The sequence below is a fragment of the Oculina patagonica genome, chromosome 7 (genome assembly GCF_052425735.1).
Source record: "Oculina patagonica isolate OP01 chromosome 7, crgOcupat, whole genome shotgun sequence".
NCBI lineage: Eukaryota > Metazoa > Cnidaria > Anthozoa > Scleractinia > Oculinidae > Oculina > Oculina patagonica.
Window position 1 is genome coordinate 26,538,910 of NC_135764.1, and position 24,171 is coordinate 26,563,080.

General features: G+C 39.4%; 1 protein-coding gene across 1 annotated transcript; it reads left to right on the forward strand.

The window, feature by feature from the left end:
• Nucleotides 1–1,460: 1,460 nt before the first annotated feature.
• On the forward strand, nucleotides 1,461–22,908 carry LOC144660461 (all-trans-retinol 13,14-reductase-like). The gene is made up of 5 exons (XM_078521087.1): nucleotides 1,461–1,890; nucleotides 5,814–6,076; nucleotides 7,124–7,325; nucleotides 10,261–10,461; nucleotides 20,946–22,908. The coding sequence occupies exons 1-5, from the start codon at nucleotides 1,497–1,499 to the stop codon at nucleotides 21,836–21,838; spliced, it is 1,953 nt and encodes a 650-aa protein (XP_078377213.1). The 5' UTR covers nucleotides 1,461–1,496; the 3' UTR covers nucleotides 21,839–22,908.
• The last annotated feature ends 1,263 nt before the right edge of the window (nucleotides 22,909–24,171 follow it).

A 24,171-nucleotide genomic window follows, 5' to 3' on the forward strand; every position in this document is an offset into this window, starting at 1 on the left:
GTATCTGTTGGCATGGGACTAACAGGAGGGTGGTAAAGAGTTTTTTCGTGATAGGTGAAAGGCCCTCTTCTCCCGTGAATTGACATGGCTATTTTTTTTTATCAGTCGTGAAACGTGATTTGGTTCATAGCTGGGAATCGTGAACCGACGTTTTTCCTGAGAATATTGCGAAATGACTTTTTTTTTCTAGTGAAATGTGACTGTAAACCGCGTTCCTTTCTTTTTTCCAAAAACAAATTCCTGAAAGCGTTTGGAAACTAAGCCACGTGTGGTAAATTGCATGACCGGCCAGTGCATGACCGTGACTGATCGTCCGTTCTGAGCCCAAGGTCACTCTATCGTGGTTTCGCGAAATGGGCGATGAAAAATGAAATGACCATTTTTATTTTTCATTCTCTTGTTCGACTTCAATCATTCTTGTTCGATTTACAATTATTTAAGCTATTTACATTTGAATTTAATTTTAAAACTAGTACTAAGTGTAGGTAAAATCTTTCTGTTTAAGATTAGAGGTTGACACAGATGATACTTTAAAGGTAAAATCGAGAAAAACATCCGAAGTTTTAAACACGTCCAGGCGATCAATTGCAAAGACCACGTACTGTTACACGGCTAACGAAAGCAATTAAACAATACTGACGAAAATGTTGCGTCAGTCGCTGAAATGCGAGCTGTCGATGCGCCGCTAGAAATATAATTATTGTTACTGTTATGACGAGGTTTAACATCGAGTCTAAAAGCGGTTACAAAATAAATACTAGTGTTATAATATATACCTTCCCTGCTGTAGACTATCAAGTCTAATTACGACCACAGTTTTGTGGCCTGTAGGTGGTCGGACAAACGATTTCCCACTGTCGATTAGATTCCTGTCAACACTCTTTTCTTCTCTCGCCTATTCACCAGTTTACCGTTACGCAGTCATCTCAATGTCAAGACTTCATTACACAGTCAATTTCGACATTCTCGTACAATATCCCATATTTCATGATCATGCATACAATTTTGTGGGAAAGCGGTATTTAGCGTAATATGCAAAAAAATTCCCTCCAACATATTGTGACAAGATCTGTTGCTGTGTGCTACTCACTAGTATTAAAAAATAACTAAATAAATAAATAATTAAAAAGAATGAAAAAAAAAAAAGTTGAAAATAACCGAATCATTCGAGTTCGATTCGATTGCATAACCGTAACAATTGTTGCACGCAGATCCTGGCGCGAATAGAGCCTTTCTGAGATATGTAACTTAGGGTTCGATTCCTGAAGGAAAAGCGTCTCACAAACTAAGCAATCCAACATCCATCTGCATTTTTTTTTTTTTTTCAAAACAGATAATTTTCATTATTATAATTTTTTTCCACTTGAAAATTGCAGATGAAGCACGTTTGGGGGTCGGCTGGGGAAGGAAAAGAAGAGAGGGCCTGGGAACAAGGTGATTTATCCGAGCCATGATGCTTTGCGCGAACGTCAAGTGCAGAGATTGAGAAATACACCATGGCTCTCGTAGAAAGAATTGTGGAGTTCATCGTAACTTTTTTTGCAAATTCATCCTACAGCTTTATAGCCTTGACAGTCGTTGTTGCAGTAATAATACCGCTGATTATCTTCAGGGTTCGTGCAAAGCTCAGTAAACGAGGAGCAAATCCGTTTGCCTTCGATTGTCGCCGGGCTCCACAACCCCGCGTTTTGGACCAAGCGGCCCGGGATAAAGTTCTCAAGCAAGGATTTGTGTCACGGAAAGTTCCAGAGAATCTCGATGCCATCGTTATAGGCAGCGGTATTGGAGGTCTGTGCTCTGCAGCCCTCCTGGCAAAGGCGGGGAAGAAAGTCTTGGTTTTGGAGCAACATGATCAGGCGGGTGGATGCTGCCATACGTTCATCGACAAAGGTAAGCTTTTAATAGTTTGAAGATGAAATAATAATGTAAGCTTGGTTTGGTCTTGTGTGGCCGACAGAACACCTAGCCACACATGTTTGTATCTTTTGTATCTCTAAATAAAATAAGTGAGAGGGTATTGTATGGGGTGATGGGGGACGGAGGGGGTTGGGGGGGGGGGGGACTAGGGGCACGCGTGGCAGTCCAAGGTTTATGCTCAGGACTGGTCAAAGGTCGCTCTCCTACCGTGGAGCCAAGATGTACATGTATATAATGACTTGTCCTGCCTGGGAATATCAGAGGCAATTTAATATCTAAATAATAATGGATTAATGTGTGGAGAGAAAGAACTCAGAAAACAAATTCTGAGTTCACAGATGGTTTTTTAAAAACGTTTTTTAAAAATATGATTGTTTTTTAAAAATATGTTTCTTTAAAAATATGATTGTATAATTGTAATGTACATAGTATACTTTTAAAATATTTAATGAAAAATGTATTTCACCTTTTTTTTTTTCTTTCTTTCTTGTAAATAGCTTTATCTTTTTAATTTCTGTATGGCAGAAGAACACCCAAGGAGAGGCTATTTAAAAAAAAAAAGTGGTTAAACTTCCTTCTTGTCCCAATCCCAAATGGCTTTCTCCTGGTTCCCACCCCATTTATGGTGGCTCCTGCCCTTTTGTGAATTTCTTATGCAAAATATTATGCAATGATAAAAGGATTTTCTGCAGTTTGCATGGTCGCAAAAAGGAGAATGGGGCTCACTCAGGTGCTTGTCATATGACCTCACACAGGGCTACAAATAACAGTCAGTCATCGGACATTGGCCGACCAATTTGCCCATGTCCGACAAAATCCCAAGTGTGGTCGGACATGATGTCCGGACAATTAATTTTTTTGATCGTAAATCATTTTACGGCAACAATAAATAATATTCAACTTTTTGTTTTTTGCGATGTCCGACTACAATTTTGTTTTGTCCGACCAAGATGGTGTCTTGTCAGGACATAATTATGTCCTTTCAAGTGAAAAAAATTATTTGCAGCCCTGCTCAGACATCAGTTCTTGCTTGTTCGGGTATTAGGCATTCCTTAAATTTTTAGCCGACTTTGTGATCGTGTACTGTATTATGTAAGTTTTGAATAAATCCTTAATATTTACCTTTAACCTGGTCTGGGGCAGGCCCAGTTTATAAAATGGGATGATATTGATTTTTTTGCCAGTTTGATAGTGAGTGACTAGTGCTCCACCCCCCACAGTGGAAGACGCAGAACACATTAGCTCTTTCTTAAAGAATAGTATCAGCTTAAAATTTAAAAAGTTTGGAGTTAAGCTTCTGATTTAATTCTCTCAATTTTTTGATTATTTTCAGGGTGAAGAGGGTCTATTATAAGGGGTGGTGCATTCCACAAACTGCCATACATGTATTTTCTTCTTCCTAAGCTGCAAAAAGTTTTCTTTTCTTCTAAAGACCGAAATGCCATAATTTATTGACTGTAAATAGCCAGATACAGTGTAAATAGGAATGTATACCTGCAAACAGACTCTCATAATGGGCGATTCCAGAAAATATCCATACCATACCACGGACGGCTTTTTGGAAATCCAAGGGCAAGAGGGGTTCTTTGAACTGGAATTCCAAAGGCATTGGTGGGATACTTATGATTGGAATTCCGAAGGCATGGGGTTGTTCCAGATCTTGGATTTCCAGGAGAAAAAAAAAGAGTGTGTTCCTTGAAACCAATTCGTATATAAAGCATGAACTGACCACCACTTTGCAGAAGCAGAATACAAGTCAAGAGGAGTATCGATCGATCAGACGTGTTTGCGTTCATTTTTTGTACAAAAGAAAACCGATAAAATGTGGGTTGTTCATCAAGCTTCAGAGGCCTTACCGTTGATAAGCTTCATCATTCCCTCTTTTTTTCTTGTCAAAGCGGATTCACAAAATATTTAGTCCTTTTAGTGAAGTGCAAAACTCTTTTGCTTTGCTTCGAGACGCCATTATTTTTGTAGCACGTGGAATTGGGAGCGATTGCTGACCCTGAAGGCTCAAATTCAAGATGGCAGATATTTCAGTGCACTCGATAGTATTTATCTTCCGAGTGTACACACGTACATCACATGATATTCTTGTTTTAATGTTCTGTATCAGTTTGGGGCAATGTAAAGTTAATGTAGGTTGTATCTGTTGAACAAGGGTAAGGAGAAAAGTCTTATTATTTTTTACATTTTCATCCCAGGATTTCCGAAGTCATAATCACTCCGTCTATGTACAAATCGAGTCATTTGAAATAGTTTGATGTAAAATACGCCAAATTCGGCTTATTTGCGAATCCTGCCGGGAATTCTAAAGGGCTTGACGAAAAAATGAAAAATCCGAACAGAAGGGGGTGGGGATTGGGGTTAACGATTATGGAATTCCAAGGGCATGGGAGGATAATGCATTTTGGAATTTTTTCCGAAGGCAAGGTGGGGGGGGGGGGGGGGAGCTTAAATATGGAAATTGTCCGTGGTACAGTATGGATATTTTCTGGATTAGAATCTACCAATTGGTTTAAACCGCCAAACTACCAAAGTTTAACTCATTGTTGTCGCAACAAAAATAATACAAAATTGACCATGTCGCACGTTTTATTTAATAACTCCAAAAGTATTTACAGCTATAAAATCTCCAATATCTCATTTGAAAGGGCACAAAATATGCTTTCTAGGAAAAATATTAACTCCTTCATGCATACTTAAAACGTTTCAAAAAAAATTTTGAATCACAAAAAATCAGTAAAAATAAGTCACAAAATTTAGGCAAAACTGAAATAGTGCAAAAACGCTCCACTGGGTAAATTTTAAGATCCAAGTAATCATTTTCCGTGTTCTAAGACAAAATTGCTCCCGAAAACGGGATGAAAAAATTCCAAACAGTGAATGAATTATTATTTTTTTTCCTTACGTAAACAGAAGGATCGCATTTCAGTTTCCATGGCAATGACTTATCAGAGCTCAAGTTACGTGCGGCTATTCACGACTGCATAATCCCTTCAAAAGGAGTGATTATCAAAGAAATTGAGCTTTACATTCCCAAATTCGACAAAGGACAAGTTGTTTATGATAAAGGCGAGTTTCTAAACATAAAAAAACGGCGATCCGAACGGCTTTTTGTCGCATTTTGCAGAACATGTGCTTAAATCGCAAACAGACACAAACATGTGCGAAGCAAAATAAAAGATCATTTACCTCAATTTTTCGCTTCGAATTTCAAGCTAACTGTCCAAATAACTTTGTTTGAGACTTGAAAAACCTTCTGGATCAACTTCCTCCTCAAAAAACATCTTCACAAGTTAAAAGCTGTTTTAACTTCATTCCACTTCGGCCGCCATGATGGAATTTTTAAACAAACACGTGTCACGCTTGGAAAAATTGGTCATGTAAGGCACATTCAAGTGTCTTGGCTCAAAATCGCTCTGTAATTGGCTAATTATATCAGCTTCCTGTTCTCCAAATTTGGAGGAAAACGGAAGTAAGGCAAATTTTCTAGGAATTTTCGCGCTACCGGTCCAAAAGGACCGGTAAATGGCCATGGCTGTTGGTGAAATACACTCTTGAAAGAAGCTGAGGCACCAATGCATAGCAGAGTTAAATATTCAGGCAACGCTTAATTTTTCAATTAAGATTTGTTCTTAATAATAATAATATAATAATAATAATAAGGTTTATTTGCATTCCAAATAACAACTTTGGCTCTTCTATTCTTTTACTTTTTCTTCTATTATTCTTTTACTCTTATTCAAGCTTTTGAGTTTATTGTCAGAGGTTTTGTCTACAGCGTGTAAACAAGATCTCTCTGGGCACGTAGCAGAGTATGTAGAGTAAAAATAACATGTTAAGTAAAGGTTATTAAAAATACATTGTTTCTATTCTCTTTTCTTATGATGCAGGTTATGAATTTGACACAGGAATTCATTACATTGGTGAGATGGACTGTAATGGATCAACGCAACTCCTCTTGGAGCAGATAACAGAGGGTCAGCTCCAATGGGTTCCTCTTGAAAAGCAGTATGACACTGTGGTTATTGGTGATGCAGAGAATGCAAGAAGATACCCAGTCTGTGGTGGACGACAAGATGATTACAAGAAGGCGTTGTATAAAAGTTTTCCCAAAGAGAAAAAAGCCATTGATCGGTATATGGACATGCTCAAAGTGAGTCTTACATTATTGATATACTGTATGTTAGTCAAAACAACAATGGCAACAAAAGACAAACAAAAAACAACAAATAAAAAAAAGAAATCCTTGTTGACTTAGTGATTAGAAGAAGTCTTGACATGAATACCATACTGGTCAAATACTCAGAAACTTATGCCCTGAACAATTGTTAAGGGCAACTGCCCCTACCAATGTGACCTTATTGGGTTTATGAGATGCATGTAGGTAGTTTGTATCTGCAGTTTAAACTGGTAAAAAGATAAAAACATGAACATTTGATTCATGTAAGCGGCTATATAGTAAGCACCACTCAAAAATAAGTTGACAGATCCTGGCGTTTTGATACTCACATCTCGAAACTCAAAACTTGATTTTCCAAAAATATCAAGAAACAAGTCTTTGGAGCTTCAAGTTTTGAGCAAAAAACTTATGAGCTTGCTTACTTGTAAATAGGGATAATAACCCAAGAGTTTATTATGACAATCAAATCAGCAATTTAATTTAGATTTCTATCTGCTAAGAGAAGAGTGGCTGGTGAAATGGTTAGTGCGCTGAACTGCAGATTGAGGAGTCCAGGTTTGAGCTCTGAGCTCTTGTTGGGCAAGACACTTTTCTCTCATAGTGCCTCTCTCCATCCAGGTGTATAAATTACTGGACCGGTATTATTATTTCCTAATTGAAAGAAACAGCAAGCCTTAAAGATTCTACTCGATCTATTTCTGTGTTACATTTATTTTGTAAACCGTTAAACCCCTACATTTTCACTTAAACCGGTAAGCTGTTTTCAATTGATCGAAAATAAAAATGTATTTAAAATATTACATGCTTTGCTTTCAATAAGCCCTTACAACAGGCAGAAAGCATTGGCTCATTTGTTTTGCTTCACTCATTAAATTGAAATAACGAAAGAGTTTCTTTCTAACAGTTAGTTTCTCAAACCAGCTGCCTACTTCCCTAATTTTACTTTCTGGATACTATGCTGTCAACATTTTTTTTTATAAAGGTATAATTTACAATGTGATATAATTGTTTTCCTTGTAGGAAGTGCGTAAATCCATGCCAGGGTATGTAGCCTTCAAACTCATGCCTGAATGGCTTGCGATGTTTATGTTCAAGACTGGAATTGCTGACTGGATGACCAAGTTCTTTAAGCATTCCAAAAGATCAGTGGCTGAAGTGCTAGCAGAACTCACTGATGATAAAGATCTGCAAACTGTCCTGGCCTACAATTTTGGAGACTATGGTATGAGTTTACAAACAACAAATGTATCCATATTTCCTGTGCTAAGCCCCTAGGGACATGTTAATTTTTGGTATTACAAGATTGCCGGGGGGGGGGGGTGGGAGGGAGGGGGGGGAGGAGGGAGAGGGGGCAAGTGGAGGCAGTCATTTAATAGATAGAGGTGGAGCTCATCAGGCTTAGATAATGTTCCTGAGCCACAATGTCATATTTCATTACCCGGGCAATGAAAATGTAAACAATATTTTTTTTTTTGGTGTGTGTGGAAGTACATACAATACAAATTTTATTAACCCATCCCTGATGAGGCTTTTCAGAGTTAAATATATACATATACAGTCGAAGCTCTCTTAACGGACACTCTCGTAAGCGGACAGCTCTACTTACGGACGCCTTGTTCAATTCCCGTTTTTAACTCCCATACAAACTCTGTAATTTTACATTCTCGTAAGCGGACATTCCCGTAAGCGGCCGCGGACACTTTCAGAGATTACGACTTAGACTTTTTCTTTGTTTTTAAGCTCCCGTAAGCGGACACCCCAAAGAAAATCCTATTAACAACCTCTGTATCTTGTTTTTATCAATCAACTTTACACCGCCGTTCGTCACAATGATTTAATAGTAATAACAGTTCCTTATCTCAGTGTTTGTTTTGCCGTCATTCACGTCCGGTGTCATTTCAAAGGACCATCGCTACGTTTTGTTGAGTCTGTTAATGTTAATCATGTTGATGTTGGTTCCAATTATAATTTGTTGTTTTTAAAAATGACTACGGGAAAGTCAAGTACTGTACATAAGTATACACTGTAATACTGTTGAGTTATCGTTCAGTTATTGTCATTATATCGTACGTTGTACAGTATAGGGCGCAATAAACCAAGAAAATTAATGACACTTAATACGGCGGTATTGTTTTGTATTTCAATACGGGATTGCATTTATTGTTAGCTGGGCAAGCTCCCGTAAGCGGCCATCTTTCCCCTACATCGCTAGTGGCCGCGTACGAGAACCATTCTCGTAAGCGGCCAGCTCCAGTTACGGACACTTTTTTCGCTTCCCGAGGGTGTCCGCTTACGAGAGCTTCGACTGTACTTAAACCTATAAATACATATTATACTCAACTAATATTTAGCCAGATTTTGTATCATTCATTCATTGTTGTGTAACAATTATTTTGTGATTTGAATTGATTTGTGACCACCATGACACTTAGTATGCAATATGAGAACTTCTAATTTATATTTAAACTAGGATTTTATTGCATGCTCAGGTGCCTGCCCACTTCATTGACCCTGAGAAAAATCTGGGAATTGTTCAAAATGCTATACACAAGTACAGTCTATCTTACTGGACTGCACAGGGGGACAACCAGTGTTCCTTCTCATCAGAGACCAGTTTCAGGGCAGAGGGCATTTAATAGAGTTTCTTGCATACTTATGTTCTTACCCACTTGGATGACCCTTAACAGGGGGACTATGTATCAGCTCCATTCTTAATATACGCACTGTTCATTTACAGACGATCAGAAGTGCTCAGGGAAGCAATCAATCTTCCTTTTCGTCAGAGTCCAGTTAGAGCCTACTTGGATTAGACTGCTCAGGGGACCAATCAATGTTTTTTTTTTTTCATCAGAGACCAGTTGTGGGGGGGGGGGGGGGGGGGGGAGAGGGCTAGAGTTCTTTGCACACTGGACTCCAGATCGAGCAATCCGGGTTCGAGCCATGGCTGGGGCAATGTAATGTGTCATTGGCGTGACACTTTACTCTCATAGTGTCTCTCTCTTTCTCAAATTCATTTGTAATTCATCAAATTTAAACAAAGCAAATCATAACCGTGAAGGAGGTTTGGATACCCTGTCTTAATTAGCATAGATTTTTACGATTTTATTTTTCGGTTTACTCCGTAGTTTTTGTTTCGATTGAGAAGATAATTATCATATCAAACACTTGAGACAGTGTTTCATTGGCTATCCAAACACCTTGAATTTCGTCAAAAATACTTGCCGCTGTGCATTGTATTTTCAACTCTCTTCTCGGTGTTTGGATATCCCAATGAAATACGGTCACTCATGACTGATAAACTGTAATTATTACATCCACGTTTATAAATGGGAACTGGCAAGTGCAATGCTGGGGTAACCTGCGATGGATAAGCATCTCATCCAGGGGGAAGTAGAAATACTCCTAGTCGCTTAATACTAGAGAAACCGGGATAACCTCTGGCCTGATGGGCCAGTGGGCTCAAATGCAGACTCAACCTTGCATGCTCATGTCCTTACCCTATTTATACCATGCCATAGAAAATACAGCCAATCAGAATACAGGAAAGCCGTTGTATATTCGACGGTATTCAACCCAACCTTCCCATCGTGCGCTGCGATGGTATTCTCGACGAAATTTAGTAAGCGTATTTTCTATGGCATGGTATAAAATAGTTACACAACACTTTCTCGTGGTATACTATGGAATATCCCACTTGTCACTTGTATTTTCTTCGTATACACACGCCTAAAGGCTCGTGTGTATACCGAGAAAGTACAAGTGACTCGTGGGATATTCCATAGTACACCACTCGAAAGCGTTGCATAACTAGTATATATAGTCAATATACAGTCCATCGTGTGGTATTGCATTGGGGGCTTTCTTGTAATCATGGAATAGGGGGCTTTCACTAGACATTCCTTGTAATCATGTATCAGTAACAGTTTGTACAGTTTAATATCGACAACAAAGGGACAGGGAAGGGCATCCATAAGATGGAGGTACATCTGTATTACAGTCAGGTAGAGTTTATATGAATTTTGGTCTCTTTTGGACCAAGCGAACTGTCAGAAATAGGGAGTTGTCCGTATTATGGAGATGTATCTGTAAAGAGAGCCTCGACAGTATATTAATCTTTAGTCAAAAGAAGGTAAAAAGTGTTTTTTTTTTTCTCATAGGAACCCTGCCTGGGGAAGGTAGTTTTGCCATGCATGCTTTACTTGTAAACCACTTCCTCTTTGGAGCATCATACCCAGTTGGTGGAGCTAGTGAGATTGCTTTTCATATCATCCCTGTTATTGAGAAAGCTGGTGGGAAAGTGCTTGTACGAGCAATGGTCTCCAAGATTCTTGTAGATGAAAACACGGGTAGAGTTCAAGGTAAGGTGTTGTGGTACAAATAATTGTCTCAGTCTCTATTTGTCTAAACTGTTCACACAGCCCCCTATTTTTCTGTAAAGTCATAGATATTGATCATGGAGTTAGAAGGGCCGCATCTTGGTTCCTGATTGGAGCGAAAACTGGGGAGAGTACTAAAACCCGTGGATAGGGATGTGAGGTGTTCATAGGGTGGCACCCCTACCCACGTGCGTTTTGCACTCTCTCCAGTTTTTGCTCACGTTCAGGAACCTAGATGGCGGCCCATTGCACTCAACATTTAATCTCTATGACCTCACAGAAAAATTGGGGGCTGTGAACAGTCTAACAATTATTTTGTCCCTTTTTTCAGAAAATAATGCCTGTTATCAATGACAGTATACCGCAAAATTCCGGTTATAAGCCCTGGGCTTATACAATTTCGTAAGGGGTTTTGGGTGGGCTTATAAGCGGAGGGGCTTATATCCGGGAGGGCTTATAAGCGGAATTAAAAAAAAAACGTTTCAAAACGAGCCACGGGAGTGTTGAGCGAAATACGTTTTTAGGTTAAAAACACATAATAAAGCAACATTTAGGCCTGTTCAGTACTGTCATTCAGCAGAGGGAGGCTTATATCCGGGGGGGCTTATAAGCGGGGGGGCCTATAACCGGAATTTTACGGTATATTTTTACAAACCTGGCTGGGCCATAAATTATTTTTGTGAGCGTCAAGGCATTAAAAATACAACTTTTGATTAAAAGTCAACTAAATGTACCTTATAATTACTGAACAGAATTTTTTTCTCTAATGAAGTTTTTTTTTGATACATACAGCATTTAATATTTGATTAAGTGCCCTGAACACATATTAAATTTTTGGACCTTGAGAGTGGGAGGTTTTTTTTTTCAAGGTTGGGCACTTGTTAACATTTCTTACCTACAGGGAATAAGAGCCCACCCTGAATTTAGAAAAAGTCAATAAGCACCCAGTCTTAACTGGTACTCTCTGAGCAATGGCTTGCTTAGTGTTCCTGCTTTGAATGCTCCTGGGACAACAAGTCCATTCTTACGCCTTCTTGATCCTGTAACTTTTACAGAAACCTTGTTATCATCATAATAAGACAGTTCCATTGGAACATACATGTCTAGCCTGTGGGGGACTGCAGAATACAGGCTAGCACATGCACTACAAGCTCACTTTTAGCTTCCAAATATGTCCCACTGGTACATCTTCACATCATTTTATTATTAATTTTTAATTGTTTTGTTGCAAAATTACTAATTCCTGAGAATGGTGAAAATTTAATGATTGACCAGCCTCAAATACACTGTAAGTGCCCACCTCAAAAGAGCGCCCACTCTCAAGGTCCAAAAATTTAATCAGTGACCAGGGCACTTTATCGAATTACTACGGTGCATGAAATATAATACAAGGTAACTTTATACATGTAGTTTTAAGACTTCATCCTCAAATTTACTTTTATTTCTTTTGTATGTGCCATAACGTACATATGGTTTGAAATAAGCCCCCCTCTTACTTATCAGCCCCCCCCCCTCCATTTATCAAGTTCCTCCTTAAAAGGTATTGACTGAAGCTTGATGGAGTTTTCAAACTTTTCTTGCAAAATAAGATTGCCTTGTAAAATCAAAGGTCTCTGTGAGACTACGACTATTTTGCTATGGTTTATCTGTTGGCAGTCAATTGTGGTATGGAGTAGTTCTTTTTAAAGGGTGAATTAGGCTTTTCACTTTGTTTAGGAGTGCAAGTGTTGAAATATGTAAATTTGTGTTGTCCTGGATATTCTGGTTAGTTTATTATTAGGAATGTAGGAACGGTGGAACGGTGGAACGGTACGGTTGATGGGAGGAACATTGTAAAATGCGCATTGACGTATTTTCTTAAAATGCAGTATGTGTGAATTTTGTAAAACGCAGAAGTGTGAAACATTTTAAAAAGTGGCAACAACAGCTACCAAAACAAAGAACCATTTCAATTAAAAATACGCCAATTTAAGGTAAAGAAGGCGTTGAATAATGATTATTTGGGGGGGGGGGGGGGGGGTTAGGGTGAAGTGGGGCATAGGTTCGAGATAAAGAAACGCATAAAGCCGAAGTAAGTTAAGAAAGCTGTTAAAAGGGAAATGAAAGTTCCTGAAGTTAATAAGTTTGTACTGAGAAATTTCTAATGGAATCACAAGAACAAGGGGTTTCTATTAAGGTAATTTATCCAAGTCAAACCCTGCTCAAGGTGAGCTGTTGTGAGATGAGCTACGTGTTCTCTTATACCACATGGAAAGTAGTTGTTGTCATCTTATCGCCAAAGTTAAGGTTTGTTGGGCGGGTTTAGTAATTGGATGGGGTAACAATAGGAAACGCCTTGTTGTTAAATTTTGTTGTTGAGTTTTTGAAATCCTTTTTGTCCTTCAAAGTGTTATTGTGTTTAACAAATTAACTGACAAAAAAGTAACAAGCCAAAAAAGAAAGCTCAAAAAATGAAAAAATTTTAACCCCTTCTTATAACATAAAAATACACAAAAGACCATGATGCATGTTTTATTTAATAACTCAAACCTTATTTACAGCAGTTAAAGTTTCAATATCACATTAACGAGCAAAACATTTTGTTTTTAAGAGTAACACACCGGCTTATGTAAAAGTTATCAAGTTTCCAAAAAAAAAATTCAATCACTTTACAAATTTGGAACTACAACAATACATTTTCCTTTTTCTTAGATGAAAACTACCGTATTTTCTCAAATAAACGCCGGGGGCGTTTATTTAAAACTTGGCCTCAGAGACCCGGCGTTTATTTGAAGCCGGCGTTTAATCGGGGTCCGGCGTTTATTTATGAAGTAAAATTTTCAATCATTTTTAAGTTGATTTATTATTTCACATTCTTCGAGACCCATAAACAGTTTGTCGTGGCGGGACGTTGTATCCCTTGGACCCGACCTCAAATTATGTCCGTTTTTCTCATACATACGGCATTACATACGGCCCGTGTATACTGTAATCAGTTTTGTGCAAACAAAAAACAAGGCGGCCTTGAAGTCCCTATTACTGTTCAATGCGCGATTTCCACCCAGAAAGCACAATTTTTGACAAGGCTAAAACAACTGGTAACGCTGGAGGGATCCTCGCGATTTTAGTGACAGCGAGCACTACAACAAAAGAAAGAGAGTGCGTAAAAAACAAAAAGAGCATGCCGGAACATTGACTAAGATTACTATATTTTAATAAAGTAAATGGTTTGAACCCAGGAGTATCAGTAGTTCGTATAGTGTGATCGTCCGGGTGAGAGTAGTTCTGAGAAGAACTGTTGTTGGTGACTGACGTTTCGACAACCTGAGCGGAAGTCATCTTCAGAGTCAAGTGAAAAGTTGTTGTCAGTCGATGATGTTATAAGTCTGGTCCGTTGAAGCTGATTGGTCAGTTAAGCCGTGATGTTGTTGGCTGTAAGACTCGTGTAAAGTTTGTCATCAGTAATTGGTCAGTTTCGATCCGTCTATTGTTAGTCTAATTAAGTCGTTCTGTTCCGTCTATTGTTAGTCAAATTAAGTCGTTCTGTTGGCGGTTCGTTTGTCGCTTCTCTTTACGTCGTGAATAAGTCGTTTGTAAGGTGCCGGTAGTTGTTGACATCTGTTGATAGGCCTCTGTTCTAAGTTTGTGTACCAGCTTTCCAGAGTCAGTCGTTGAAAATAGTTAGTACTGTAGGTTAAGCATTCAGCAGAGTCCCAGTCGATTTTGTGTTTAGTAAGTCGGTGGTGTTCAGAAATGTGATTGTTGACATCACCATTTCTCGTCGCTCGTTTGTGTTCAGTCTAACTTACTTGACACTATTACGACTATTGCCGACAGACGTGCCAACAAAACGACAGACCGTGTTCGCACTGAACACGAACAAAAACTGACTCGACTTCAACACAACAAAGACAAAAAGCGACACAAAACTGACGAAAACTGGGTCAGGAATATTTCTTCCCGTCCCTTAGACAAAACTGAGACGCAGGTACTCTCATACGGACTGAAACACTCAGTGACACCTAAACGTATACCGACCGAGACTATTGTATCTAGTGTTGAGGCGGTTCTGTCTCGTCAGCGAGATTTATCGGAACCAGCCAAGGATAACATCAGAAGCAGAATTGCTTCCACGATACAGTCAGCCTCCATACCTAACAGCAACTTGACTAAAGACGAACAACAAGCACTGAAACGACTGAAAACCGACGACAACATTGTTATACTACCAGCCGACAAAGGACGCGTTACTGTTGTTATGGACAAGACTGATTACTATCACAAAATGGACGCACTTGTTAACGACAAACAAACCTACGAAGTACTTAAACGTGACCCGACGCCTGCACTACAACGTAAACTGAACAACAAACTACTTACGCTTAAAAAGACCGACGCTTTTGACAATCAACGTTACTACCGACTGCGGTGCTCAGTACCGCAACCACCGAAACTTTACGGACTACCGAAACTGCACAAGCCGGGTATACCGATGCGACCCATAGTCTCGTTCTGTGGGTCCCCTACGTACCAACTGTCTAAATACCTGACGACTATACTGCAACCTCTGACAGACGAATCCAGACGTAAACTACAATCTACTGAGAACTTTATTGACGCCATCAAGACTGTACAAATACCTGACGACTACAAACTTGTGTCTTTTGATGTGAAATCACTGTTCACCAGTATTCCACTTCAATTGGCTCTACAGTGCACCGAGACCGCTATTCAACAATCTACTGTTACATTACCGCTACCGACTGAAGACATTATGGACTTACTGAACCTCTGCCTTACATCGACTTACTTTCAGTACAACGGAAAACACTACAAGCAGTTGCACGGAACAGCCATGGGGTCGCCGGTTTCCGTTGTTGTCGCAGAAATTGTGATGCAAAACATCGAGGAACGCGCCCTTGCAACTTGCCGACAAACGATACCGCTCTGGTTACGCTACGTTGACGATACTTTTACCGCCGTACACAAAGACGAAATCGACGACTTTCACAAACACCTAAACGAACAGAACGCCTACATTCAGTTTACCAGGGAGATCGAAGAAAACGAAAAACTTCCTTTTCTTGACTGTCTGGTAAGCCGCGACAACAACAAAATACGAACTACAGTGTACAGAAAACCGACGCATACCGACAGATTACTGGACGAAACATCCTACAACCCGACTTCCCACAAAGCTACGACTATCAAGACTTTGACGAGACGAGCGCAACTAGTTTGTGACACACCAGACAGTTTATCTGACGAAAACAAATACCTTGACCGCGTTTTCCACAAGAACAACTACAATACTGACTTTATTAGACGCAACACTCACAGAACTACTGAAACTGACAGAAATCTGACATCTGTTACTACAGCGACTTTACCCTACATCAAGGGCACTTCTGAGACTATTGCGCGGATCCTACAACCCTACAATATCCGTGTAGCTCACAAACCTATAACAACGTTACGACATTTACTGACCAACGTTAAAGACAGAGACGAACCTAACAACAGACAGGGAGCGATTTATAAGATCAAATGCTCCGACTGCCAGGCCTCCTACATCGGAGAGACCGGTAGAAACTTGACCACGAGACTGACTGAACACAAACGAGCGACGAGAAATGGTGATGTCAACAATCACATTTCTGAACACCACCGACTTACTAAACACAAAATCGACTGGGACTCTGCTGAATGCTTAACCTACAGTACTAACTATTTTCAACGACTGACTCTGGAAAGCTGGTACACAAACTTAGAACAGACGCCTATCAACAGATGTCAACAACTACCGGCACCTTACAAACGACTTATTCACGACGTAAAGAGAAGCGACAAACGAACCGCCAACAGAACGACTTAATTTGACTAACAATAGACGGAACAGAACGACTTAATTAGACTAACAATAGACGGATCGAAACTGACCAATTACTGATGACAAACTTTACACGAGTCTTACAGCCAACAACATCACGGCTTAACTGACCAATCAGCTTCAACGGACCAGACTTATAACATCATCGACTGACAACAACTTTTCACTTGACTCTGAAGATGACTTCCGCTCAGGTTGTCGAAACGTCAGTCACCAACAACAGTTCTTCTCAGAACTACTCTCACCCGGACGATCACACTATACGAACTATTACTATATTTTCAATTTTGTGTTGTTGTACGTCATAAACCGCAGTTAATGTTACGCCAGACTTATTCGTTAAACATTTATTAAAATAACAACAGCCGTATACCATATAGTACGCGTCATATCAGTGCTTTTCTAGTGAATATCTTCACTTATTGGATCGACTTAAATAAACGCCGGGACCTCGATTAAACGCCGGGATCCCGAATAAACGACGGAGGCGTTTATTTAAAACTTGGCCTCAGAGACCCGGCGTTTATTTGAAGCCGGCGTTTAATCGGGGTCCGGCTGAAAACCTGAGAAAAATCGACCGAATTTCAAATTAACTACCAATAAATTGTACTGCGTAAACACAAGGATTGCATCTCAAAAACCATGGCAAAGTATTAAAACTTTACATTTCCAAATAAATCATTAAAGACACATAATTTTTGATACAAGCGAGGTTTTCAATCTAAAAAAAAAGGGTGATCCAAAGAGCATTTTGTACCATTTGGAATTTTATCTATTCATACGCAGAAGAACCCAACGAAACCGCTCCACAAAATTTCCGCTCTGCAACCTGAACTTGAGCTGGCTGGCAAATTTAGGAATGAGACTGTTCGCTTGCTGGGACGGTTTTCCTTGGAGAAAACTTGCTGAGATTTTACAAAATATCGATGGTACCTGGGGAAAATGAACCAAAACCTTCTGCTGGCTAAAACAGAAGAAAACGACGCGCGGATTTATAAACGAGAATTTAATAACTGACTAACTTGTATTTGTAAACAATAAAAAGTAATTGTTGACTTTATTTCTATTGTTTCCGTCGGTTATTCTGCTGTCACTGAAGAGGCAAAACAGGTCTCTTTCTTTTCTGTATGTAATATGAGCATGTGAACGATTTTGAGTCAGTTGAACAGCGCGCTCTGCCCAAAGCTAATGTGTGGCTATCTATAACCAGCGTTTTATGGAATAACTACGTATAGGATAACCAGCTTGACCGACATAGTTCTTGGTGAGTGTAATATGTTCTTGGTGTATGTAATATGAGCATGTGAACGATTTTGAGTCAGTTGAACAGCGCGCTCTGCCCAAAGCTAATGTGTGGCTATCTATAACCAGCGTTTTATGGAATAACTACGTATAGGATAACCAGCTTGACCGACATAGTTCTTGGTGAGTATCGATTGTTCCGTTTTCTCTGCCGATTAAGCAGCCTTGAGCAGTTTGAGGGGCGTTCTATGAATAATATCGTGTTCAAATTTTCAGCTGCCCGGGGCGATGGGATGTAAAAAACAGACACAAGTTATTCAACAGCATACGCAACAGACCGAAACACGTGCGAAGCAACAAGAAAGATAATTTACCTCAATTTCTAGCTTCGAATATAGACCCAAATCTCCAAGTAACTTTCTCTGACACTCGAAAAACGTTTCAGATCATAATTCCTTCTCAAAGACCATCTTAACGAGCTTTTAAACCCTATTAAAGCTCGTTAGACCGAGACCGCCATATTGCTGACCCCCATTGCTGAAGGAATAACTTCTGCAAAAATCGTCATGTAAGGCACATTAAAGTTTCTTGGCCGGAATCACTAGGTAATTGGCGGATAAAATTCACTTCCTGTATACCAAATTTGGAGGAGAACGGAAGTAACGCGAATTAAAAATTTTTTGGCGATTTACGGTCTAATTAGACCAAAAATCTGTTTCAAATTATAAGAAAGAATAAAATCTTGGGTGATAACTTAAAAAGAAGACTTCATCTGTTTAGTTTCTAACTGAAATTTATAAACTGTCGGGCTTGCTTATACCCTACGTCAAAAACGTAATGTAAACCCGGTTACGGATTTTGGGAAGCAGGATCCGTGTTTTCCACCACCTACCTATGTACTCAAACAATTACCGGAAATTCGTTTTATCTTGCTGTGCGTCCATTGTGTAAATTCAAAAGCATCGCTCACGAAAACATACTAAGGAAATTCAGGATTAAATACTAAAACTGCCATACCAAAAATTCATAGAATGTATCATACCGTAGAAATGGAATAAAGTGGTAGCTTATCTCTCTAAAAAGAAAAAAAAACTTCTTTAGCGCAGCTTAGCATATAACGGGAGAATTTTATCTCAACTGGTGTGTCAAGGGGTGTGTCAGCATTGATAACAACTAAGACAACGGAATAGCGTAAACGGCTATAAATAAACACGGCAGAACAAAAGAAAACACGTGTTAAAAAAAATTGAACATAACAGAAGTGAGAGAAAAAAAAGAACGAAAAGCGTAGCACTTTAAAAATTGTACGTTTTGGCAAACGATGGCAAATGAGTTAACCAGTTACTGATGGCAAAAATCACGAGCATAAATGAGAATTGCCAGATACTGCAACTGCGTTGATGTTTCCCCACTCGCTTACCAACCGCAGTGCGGAAATACTTCAAAGACTAAAAGCGAAACCATGTAGCGATAACTTTATCGAAAAAACATCTGTACCACATGACACATACAAACAATCAACGCAAGATTGTACTCACTTAGCACTCAAGGTAACTCTCTTGCTCCACTGAACATCTGTCTCTTTTCCAGAGTGAATTCTTCCAACGGTGAAGAAAAGTTTATGACAACTGTCAAGTTCAGTGCTATTGAAAACAAATTTATTGAGCAGTAGATAGAGCTCTATTGCTCCTTTAAACTTCGTAAACCGTTGAAAACCACTCCACTCCGCAACAGTTAAAAACCACTGGAATTTGTATCCGTTTATGTTATTTCATTAACTTCACTCTTGCCAAACTAAAGCATTAACGTGCGTATCTTTGTACTGATAACTTGGTACTAATGGATAAAACGCACTCTCCAAGAACTTTCCTTTTAATACAAAGAACAAAACGTTTTTAGACAGTTTATGACCGATTTGGCTTGCGTATGCAAAAATTACAGTTATCTTCAATCCATGACGCCGCAATTTGAACCCGAAAGGGTTTACGCAATACTAATGAGAGCCCCTTTCATCACCTACAGCGGAATATGTGACAAGTCACGTCTTTAACACCAGCTCCCCAGTGTTATGTTGACCCAAACATTGGAAACCACCCCCAAATTGCTTGTACCGGTCTCACCAGGCTTTGAAAACCAACAAGAAAAATACCATCTTTGGGACTTAAAACGATAAGGAGAAATATAGAATTTTAAAGTGGCCTTAAAACGGAAAACCATGGACTACAGAGTGCTAAAACATTGTTGATGAAGGATTTATCTTTCCTTCCACCGCCGCCATGCTGTAATGGTGCTTACAAATGCGTTTTGAATTCAAAACACTGACTAAATGCAGCTTATCAAATCTTTTAAAAACGAAATGGTAATGTACTGTTATTGCTTTGAACTTGGATGTAATTTTTTGAACGATCGGTAAATCCATTTAGTGTACAATTGACTTCAAAAGCCGGCTGCTCAAATTAAAACTTCGCTTTCAACATGAACATGTGGATAATTATTTCTGCCGTGCAGTACAGCACGGTGCGAAAAATTCCGATACTCTGCCGCTTGTCAACACATTTCTTGACTTCATCCGAACTAAAAATAAATTCTAAACAAAGTTTCTTTCAAGGTTGTCTGTAATTTTTTGAACGATCGGTAAATCCATTTAGTGTACAATTGACTTCAAAAGCCGGCTGCTCAAATTAAAACTTCGCTTTCAACATGAACATGTGGATAATTATTTCTGCCGTGCAGTACAGCACGGTGCGAAAAATTTCGATACTCTGCCGCTTGTCAACACATTTCTTGACTTCATCCAAACTAAAAATAAATTCTAAACAAAGTTTCTTTCAAGGTTCTCTGTAGTAGTCTGAATTCTGTAATTTTGTTAGCGTTTTTAATGCTTTTTCACGAGGCCGCAATTTGAACCCAATTTGTGTTGACGCAATACTAATGACAAACCCTTTCATCACCTACACCGGAATATGTGACAAGTCACGTCTTTAACACGAGATCGGAAGTGTTGACGCAATAATAATAAGAGACCCTTTCATCGCCCACTAAGCGGAAAGAACTCCCTTGAGAAATTAAAACAGTCCCTTGAGAAATTAAAAAAGTCCCTTGAGAGTAGACAAGAATGTTCCAAATTTTGCCCACATCACTCCTAATCTCCTACTTCTGCTTGTAAACAAGCGAAATAGTCGAAAAAACAAGTTACTTTGAAAAACTGTTGTCGTTCCAACCCACATAGGGTACAAGAATAAGGTAAGGTTCCCGTATACCCGAAGTCGCGGTTAGTGGTTGGGGAACAAGTTCTTCCCCCAAGCACCAGAGTAGGGAGAAAATGAATGTTGACCTCTACTTCTGTCATTTTTAGGTGTTCGTGTTGAAAAAAGTGGCGGTGACGTGGATGTTCACGCCCCAGTTGTGATATCAGCTGCAGGTATTTACAACACTTTTGAGAGGCTGTTGAATGAAAAGAAGCCCACAGCAGACAAGGCCCTGTTGAAAACCAAGGCTGTGCGTCACGGCTTTGGGGCCATGTCAGTGTATGTTGGTCTAAAGGGGACCAAAGAAGAGTTTGGTCTCAAGGCCACTAATGTATGGGCCTTCACCGACAACGACCTTGATAAAAGTACCAGAGAGTTCCTTGAATTGGACGCTGCCACTGCCGGCACTACAGATGTCCCAATCCTTTTCATCTCTTTCCCCTCCACCAAGGATCCCGAGTGGGAGAATCGCCATCCGGGTAAAACGACCTGCACAATCATTACCCTAGCTCCATACGAGTGGTTTGAACGCTGGGAGAACGAGCGGGTTATGAAGCGTGGCGAAGAGTATGAAGAGATCAAAAACCGTATCGGTAAGCGCATCTGGGAGCAAACTTGCAAGTTCTTCCCCCAAGTCCGTGATCGCGTTGATTTCTTTGATGTCGGGAGCCCGTTGAGTAACAGGTATTATATTGCAGCGCCCCGCGGAGAAATCTACGGAATTGATCATCACGTGGACAGGTTTAGTCCCTGGGCTGCTATAAAGCTCCGACCGAATACCTCCATCCCCGGGTTGTATCTCAGTGGACAGGATATCCTCAGCTGTGGGTTCGCCGGTGCAATGTCCAGTGGTGTGATCACTGCCTCGGCTGTCCTCAAAAGGAATGTGTTTGCTGATATGAGCCGCTTACAAAAGGAATTGAAGAAGAAGAAACCACCAACGGGCGGAGCAGTAGAGAATGGAGCCGTGCAGAATGGCTCGGTGAAACCAGACGACTAAAGAACTTGTTTAACCCTAAATCTTCGGCAGTGATTCATCTAATTATTAGCAAGAAAATAGCATGGTTTATAGAAACTATAATCTAACTTTTGACAAACATTATGAGTAAGAAACAATGACAGTTTTGATTCCAACCTTTGAACAAAAAACAATAATGTATGCAGCGGGTTTTTAAAACGACCTAATTGAACAATTGTATTAAATTAATTTTTTCAAACGAAGGGGCCCGGATGGTCTGGTTCCTCCGTTGGAGCCCCCAATGAAAAAGTTCCTTTTACAGGTGGAAATGTAACTGAGATGGTTCTTTTGGAACCTCGAACGATGATGATGATGATGATGATGTGTGGATTTATTCGTGTTTTTGATGTTTTCGATGCATACATTCAATTCAACAATTTAGCCTGGACAACCGTTAGTGAGTGGTTGAGTTAAGTACTTTGGACTGATTTAGTGATTGTTGGCATTAACTTTGGCCATAGCAAGCACACTATCGCAGTTTTCAAATACAAGAAGACTGAATGGTGCAGTATAACTAATATTTAATCTATTTTGAAAAAAAAAGTAATATCAGTTTATACCAAATTCGCATACAAAGTGGAACCTCGATTTAATGAACCTCTATATAGCGAAGTCCTCGATATATAAAGAACGATATACTTTGCCCCAGTAATAGTATAATATATAGAAAAGAACCTCGATATAAAAAACGAAACCTCGTTATAGCGAATATATTTTGCCAGTCCCTTGGCCCTTCGTTATATCGAGGTTCCACCTGGTCTTCACTGGGTTATGTGATTTGAAAACTGACCGATATATTTTGAGTAACCTTGTGTTGGGATTAGTAGTTTTATCATCAGAGATATCATTATATCACTCCTAAGTGGTGATTTTCAGTTACCTTTCCTTGTCATGTAAGTTACTTTAACATATTTCATATCTCGTATTTTCGTTTGTAAGCGCATTCCCAGAATGGGCTGTTTCCCTTGCGAGGCAAATTGAAAATTATAACTCAGACCGTCTTACGGTTTACCACCTAAATAAACTATTTGCCAAATACTTTATTTTATTACGGTTGTGTCCTGTGGTTTTCTTTTAATTTGTGCCATGGGCTCCTGACATCTCCTATTTCTTTTGTTTCCTCTTGTCTTGTTTTGTTTATGTGGACGGCTCGCATTTTATTTCTGATGTAATAATATACATACAACAATTTCTGCATGCTCATTGGCCGAGAGCACGTCCATCAATCCCAAACAGTGCAGAAAGTTGAAATTGAGTGCAAAAAGTTGAAATTGAGTGCAGAAAGTTGAAATAAAATTGATTGACAGGAAAGTCGGAAAGCGCGCCAAAACAAAATGGCGGCCGATGTCGGAGTGTTTGAGAGAGCAAAAATCGAGCAAAAACATAACGATTCATGAAAAGTTTGACCGATTTAACGGAAGTTATAAGTATATAAACCAAAGTACTAGGAATTGGACGTTTGTACAACACAAGAGAGGCCTTACGAAACTACTGAAAGCTACCAATCGTGGATTTTCTTACGCGACGGCTCGTAAAGAAGAGGGATTACAACCGTGAATTGAAGTTGGACTTTTCAGCCCATACCAATACAACTGAATAAGGATAAAAGCTACTGATAATGCATGGCAGAGAGCTTTAAAATTCCCTGGCGGTATCTGGATTTTACAAAGCTCGGCAATTCCGTTATGTTTAAGAACGAATCGGAAAGGTAAGCCACTGAACACGTTGTGTTTGTCATCCACTTCAAGTAAAAATTTTCAATTTGTATGTATATTATTATTAAGTAATAACATGATTTTTCACGTACAATTTGGTATAAATCAGCACTCGTAAATTTTTCAAAGACTACAAATTGCACTCGCTATACGGGCTTGTGCAATTTGGTTAGCCTTTGAAAAATTTACTCGTGCTGATTTATCCCAAATTGCACTCGAAATCATGTGATTACCTATACATACCACTGTTGAGCACGCGCGCTGGCTATTAACAAGACAGTTCAATCTAAATATCGAGGCAGTGACGTCGTTTCTATTGATTGATTGATTGATTGATTGATTGATTGATCCCCAATTCTTCCCTCAATATAACAGGCAGGGAATCACGGCAGTTTTGTTCAGCGTTGCCAAGTCTTGAACATGTTTTGTTGAATACAACTACCGTAATTCCTTGTAGGCGTGTCTCATAGAGGGAGTCGGTGATTGGTCCACGTGAACAGAATCTGAAATTGGGCTCCTGCAATTGGTCAATATGCCTTCGTCTGGTCCTCACATAATAATGCAATCATAATGCAATATTGCAGTTCAATATAATATTGA